General features: G+C 40.6%; 1 protein-coding gene across 1 annotated transcript; it reads right to left on the reverse strand.

Annotated features, from left to right (window-relative positions):
- Positions 1–508: 508 nt before the first annotated feature.
- On the reverse strand, positions 509–5,716 carry LOC116176128. Its single transcript, XM_031494600.1, has 2 exons — positions 2,801–5,716; positions 509–787 (listed from the first exon to the last, which is right to left on the reverse strand). Exons 1-2 carry the CDS (start codon positions 5,714–5,716, stop codon positions 509–511), a joined length of 3,195 nt encoding a protein of 1,064 aa, XP_031350460.1.
- Positions 5,717–6,339: the final 623 nt, after the last annotated feature.

Here is a 6,339-nt window from a genome sequence, read left to right on the forward strand (position 1 = left end):
TAATTCTTTTTTTATGATCAGAAGTTAAATGAATTTAAGACCAAAAAAAAACTGTAATATTAAAATGCAGTTTGAATCAATTTAGCGGCGGAGAATAGAGCTATATAACGTACTGGATATTTGGGAGCGTTAAAAAATAGGGAGTACTTACGCCGCTTATTGAGCAGAACGAATGGTCGAGTAGAGTTTTCACCAACTTTTCTTTCGGCCCGGCACACGACAGTCGTAGTATTATGTCATCGCAAACAGCAAGATTCCCACTTGTTTGTTCCTTCCACCAACATTTTTGCGTGCGCACTAAGTACAAGGACGGACAACACGGCAGGGAAAATCAAAATTATGAGGAGCAATAACAATACAAGGAAATTTTTAAAGGGAGGACAACGTACGTTATTTATGTATGCAACATACCGCCCACCAAATTCACTCTACGGGAATTTAACAAAAAAAATAAAATTAAACAAACATGCAACAAATATTATGAAATTAATTAAGTATATTAACATATTTATTGTGTCGGCAGTGCGCACAATTTAACTAAGGGACGTTTGAAACTACCGCGAGTAGTATGAACGCATGCTACTCTAGCAATTCCATCACTCCCCGGAAACAGTCTTTCGATGCGACCAAGCCGCCACTGTAGAGGGGGCGTGGTATCATCTTTCAGCAAAACTAAGACGCCAATATCAGCCGGTACAAGTTTTTTATCTTTGGCCCAATGACTCTTTTGAAATAAAGTATGCAAATACTCATTGTTCCATCGCGACCAAAACGATTGTTGCAGTTGCTGCAATAATTGCCAACGAGTGAGACGCGAAACCGATAAATGAGATAAATCTGGATCCGGTGGGGCTGATAATGGTTCTAATGTTAAAAAGTGACCCGGGGTTAAGCTACTAAGATCGTTGGGGTCTGTACTGATAGGACAAAGTGGCCTCGAGTTCAAAATGGCTTCTATTTCCGCGATAACAGTATTCATCTCTTCTAACGTAAGGATTTGATTTCCAACAATACGAATTAAATGTTTTTTGACAGACTTAACACCGCTTTCCCAGAGTCCACCGGAATGGGGAGCAGCAGGAGGGTTAAATGACCAAGAGATTGCTTGTGAATCGACCGAGTGTTTCATTAATCGATTAAATTCTCTGTGAGCACCGACGAAATTAGTCCCACAGTCGCTAAATATTTGAACGCACCGTCCTCGGCGTGCAATAAAACGCCTAAGTGCAGCAATAAAAGCGTCGGTAGATAGGGAAGACGCCATTTCTAGATGAATCGCCTTGGTGGCGAAACAAACGAAAAGACAAAGATAAGCTTTGACCACTTTGGTTCCACGGATTCTAGCTGCAGAGATGTTAAAGGGTCCCGCAAAGTCACAACCAACAACACTAAAAGGTTTTATTTTACTTATTCTTAGGGATGGCAAGTTTCCTGTAGGAGGAGAATAAGCGGTGGGATTAACTCGAAAACAACGGTTGCATTTAGCTAAGTAACCACGAATAGAACGTCGGGCCGATAATATCCAAAAATTCTGTTGTATCAAGTACATGGTTGCATTGACACCAGTATGGTGGTTTATTTCATGAACATGGCGAATCAAAAGTTCAGTAAGGCGATGTGAGCGAGGTAACAAAGCGGGGTGTTTTGATTCAAATGGCAACGAGGAATTTTCTAATCGACCACCTACCCGAATAATATGGTCTCCGCCCACCAAAGGGGATAGTTTGGCAAACCATCTAGGTAGTGCTTTATGCGAACGAAGCTTCGTGAAAAGATCCGAAAATAAGTTTTCTTGAACAATTCTAACCATAAATAATAACGCATTGTGGGATTCTTGAGCGGACAGGGAACCTAAGCGCGTATCACGGGGATTCCTCATGTTGTGTACAAAACGTAAGATATAGGCCACAATGCTTTTTATCTTAGGTAACGAAGACACATCCAGTAACACTAAAACAAAGTGCTCTGGATCGACAAGACTGGTAGTATGAGCAACGCATGTAATGACGGACGTTTGTTTCATTTCCAAAGGGGGACAATTATTGATTGGCTCAGAAGGCCACGAATTATGAGATAAATTCAGAAAAGCAGGACCAGACCACCAAAGCGTTTGAGATAATATCTGATTGGGGAGTAAACCGCGCGACGCGTAGTCGGCAGGATTTTTTTGAGAAGGGATATGGCGCCAACATCCAGGAGCCACGCGCTCATGAATATAAGCCACCCTATTGCTAACAAAGACCTTCCATTGCCGCGGTAATGAACGAATCCACGTGAGGACAATGGTTGAGTCCGTCCAGGCAATAACATTATCTATGATAACCAGCTCACTAAAGGATTCTAAAACGAATTTGATTAACTTTGCCAATAACACAGCTCCGCAAAGTTCCAGACGAGGTATTGATAACTGTTTAACAGGAGCAACCTTGGATTTAGAGATTACGAATTTAGTAGTAGCGGTTCCATCTTGAAGCGAAAAACAAAAGTAAACGACAGCGGCATAACCCTTTTCAGAAGCATCACAGAAGCCATGTAATGCACATGAAGAGAAATAACGAGGGAGTAAATTGCGAGGCAATTGTAATGACGAAAGTTCATGAAGTCCCGACTTAAACTGATTCCAAGAGCTAACAATTTCGTGAGGCGGTTCAACATCCCAACCCAGACCTAACAACCATAGTTTCTGAATGAGACATTTAGCAAAAAAACTAACTGGGGTGAGAAACCCAAGGGGATCATAGATCCGCGCGATTTGTGATAAGATTGAACGTTTTGAACAAGGCATGTCACGAGGACTTACAATGAAAGCAAAAGTATCGGAAGACGAATGCCACTGAAGGCCAAGAATTTTAATCGCACTGGAGGGGTCGATATCAAAAGAACGTGCTTGAACCTGCCTGAATTCAACTGGAATAGAATCCAGAACGTCCACGCAGTTGGATGCCCATTTGCGAAGCTCGAAACAGCCTAAGGCAAACAAATCTACGAGTTGAGCGACAAATTTTCTAGCTTCTTCAAGAGATGAAGTTCCGCAAATTAAATCATCTACGTAAAGGCTACTGCGAATGGCATTGACTGCGAGAGGAAACTGATCTGCACCAATATCGGCTAATTCCAAGAGAGTACGGATAGCTAGGTAAGGGGCAGAAGATACACCATAAGTAATGGTGTTCAATTGGTATGTGGCGATTGGATCTTCAGGGGAAAATCTCCAACGAATGAGTTGGTACTTGCGATCCTCAAAACGAATGAGGATTTGGCGGTACATTTGACGAACGTCGCAAGTAAAAACAAAGGGATGCGTTCGAAACTGTAGCAATAATTGCACAATATCCTTTTGCAGCTTAGGACCAACTAGCAAAGTATCATTAAGTGATTGCTGGTTTGAAGCTTTGGCCGAAGCGTCAAACACTACACGTATTTTGGTATTTTCCTCTCCGTGTTTAAAAACACCATGATGAGAGATGTAATAGCAATCATTACCACACGGGTTAGTACTCAATAGTGTCATGTGACCAGCATCTAAATATTCTCGCATAAAGTCTAAATAAAGAGCTTTCAATTGCGGTTGTGAAGCGAGGCGATTCTCTAGGGACCGAAGGCGACGATCTGCAATGCCCATCGAACCGTCAAAAGTGGGATTAGCAACCTTGAAAGGAAGTGCAACACCAAAACGGCCCGAGACGTCTCGAAACAATGATTTTCTGAAAAAGGATTCAGCGAATTCCTCTTCGGCATTGACTAGTGGTTTGGAATGAATTTCTTCGATGTCCCAAAATTGTTCGACAATTTGCTCTAGCGGCGGTTCTGAGACCGAAAGCAACGATTGGACGACCTGTTGAGGATGGCCAAGTTTAACTGGGCCTAAAATTACTTGACCGAATACAGTACCTAATAAGAAGGGATAATCTCGTGTGCGGGGAGCGCTATCTACACTGGTACGGGTTATAAATGGGTAAACATCAGCACCTAAAAGAAGTTGAACGGGACGAGATTGATACCACAAACTATCGGCTAATCTAATTCCACGAGGAAGGCAAATGTCCGAATTGAGCGATTGATTAGGTAAATTGCCACAAATTTTGTCTAAAAGAAAGAATTCAAATTCGAAGGTTGGGGACATGGAGTCAATTGGACGAATTTCCGAAGTGACTGTCGACGAAGAATTCATAGCGATATTTCCCAGACCGGAAATGGGAATGGCATTTGCTTGCTTAGGTAATTTAAGTCTATTTACTAAACAAGTGGTTATGTATGAAGTTTGACTTCCTGTATCTAATAGGGCTCTTGCGGTATGATAATTTCCAAAACAATCTCTAATTTTTAAGACAATTGTACCCAGAAGTACCGGGGGCCGAGTCGAATAAGATGTCGAACAACTACTGGCGCAAGATGTTACCTGGTCAGAGCTTTGCGGCGAAGAGGTAGCGGTTTGAGCGATTGGACTAGAAAGGCGCGGTGGAAAGTGCAACAAACTGTGATGTCGAGAGCTGCAAGATCGACAATTCCTTTCCGACGAGCATTTGGAAACAGCGTGTCCAGGTGACAAACAATTAATACAAACGCGATTGTTCTTGGCAATTTCAAAACGCTCATGGGGTTGCTTGTCTTTGAAAACAGGACAAGCAAACAAGGCATGTGACTGCGCACATAAAATGCACGCATGACGAGAGTTCGAAGCGGTAGTGACCAGTGTGGTTTTTGCAAAAGGTTGCCTGAAATTACCACTAGACGAAGTCGAAGGGGATTTATTAAATTTGCCGACCTGTGGGACAACTTTGCTATATGAGGCGGATTTATCAAACGAGGCGGGTTTTTCCGAAGAAAGCGATGCAACTAATGCTTCTAGCGATAAGCAATGTTCATTTAATAAATGTTCAATCTCTGAAAATGTAGGAATTTTCTTCTTATCCAATTTAATTTCGATTTCCTTACGGGTAGAGGGATCTAGTTTACTAACAACAATGTTAAATAATACAAAGTCCCAAGTATCAACTAAATTTAACAGCTTGAGAGCCTCACAATTTTCGCGGATTTTATTTAACAGGCTTCTTAAACAAGTGGCGGATTCAGAAGTCATCGCAGGAATGTTCTGAATTTCATTCCAGTATAAAGTGGCGAGTAACCGTTCATTATTGTAACGATCTAACAACGTATCAAACGCAATACGGTAATTATCGGCGCAAATTGGAATTGCTTTAACGATATCTAAAGGTTCGCCCGATAAACAACCTACTAAGAAATGGTACTTTTCAATATTACCGTAGGGTTTTTCCTCTACCAGTTTAATAAAAAGATCTCTAAAATGCGGCCAATCACGAATATTTCCACCAAATTTAGGCAGTGATATTCGTTGCAGGTGATCTACAAAAGGTCTCGAAAAGGACTCATTATTTAACTGCATTGATTGCGGGTTCGTCGATGTAGGAAATAATTGTTCGTAAGCGACCTCAATTTGAATGAATTTGGATAAAAATTGTGAACCGATTTCATTTTCGAGTTCTAATTGAACCGGTTTATCAGCGACTAAAGCGATAATTTCCAATTGATTGGCGTCAAATGTTTCTTTGCACGATGGTACTTGTTTATACCAGGTAGCGAAAATGAGTTTAGATGATGGATCAGCTAGAGCGGTTTTTGATAAATTAAAAATAACCTGTAACGTATTTACCGAAACATTACGAAATGCCTGAAATTGTTTAAGTTTAGTAGCCATAGTATGAAAAATAATCAACGACGCGAAAAACCTAATCGAAAAGTTGGCTTATTGTAATTAAAAGAAATGCAACATTCACAATCGAATACTTGTGAAGCGTACAAAATATGTTTCTGGAGCTTGTGATAGGTTAAGAGATAAACAGTGAATGTATTAAACTTGTACGTGCCTAATATTTTATAGCAAAAGAATCGATTATTCGATTCAATAACAATTGATAAAGTGCGTTGCAACAACAAAACGACTAAATGGAATCGCAAGAAGCGCACTCGAACATGGGCAAATTTTGATAGCGACTATATTTATTTCTTTCACGCAAAAAAATTAGGAAGCGTCTTTATCATGGACACAACATCCGGCTCGAAGGACCAGAAATGGAGATTAAATTACCGAACTTCCTAATTTTTTTTATGATCAGAAGTTAAATGAATTTAAGACCAAAAAAAAAAACTGTAATATTAAAAATGCAGTGTGAATCAATTTAGCGGCGGAGAATAGAGCTATATAACGTACTGGATATTTGGGAGCGTTAAAAAAAATAGGGAGTACTTACGCCGCTTATTGAGCAGAACGAATGGTCGAGTAGAGTTTTCACCAACTTTTCTTTCGGTCCGGCACACGAC

The sequence above is a fragment of the Photinus pyralis genome, unplaced genomic scaffold (assembly GCF_008802855.1).
Source record: "Photinus pyralis isolate 1611_PpyrPB1 unplaced genomic scaffold, Ppyr1.3 Ppyr1.4_LG7, whole genome shotgun sequence".
NCBI classification, from domain to species: Eukaryota; Metazoa; Arthropoda; class Insecta; order Coleoptera; family Lampyridae; genus Photinus; species Photinus pyralis.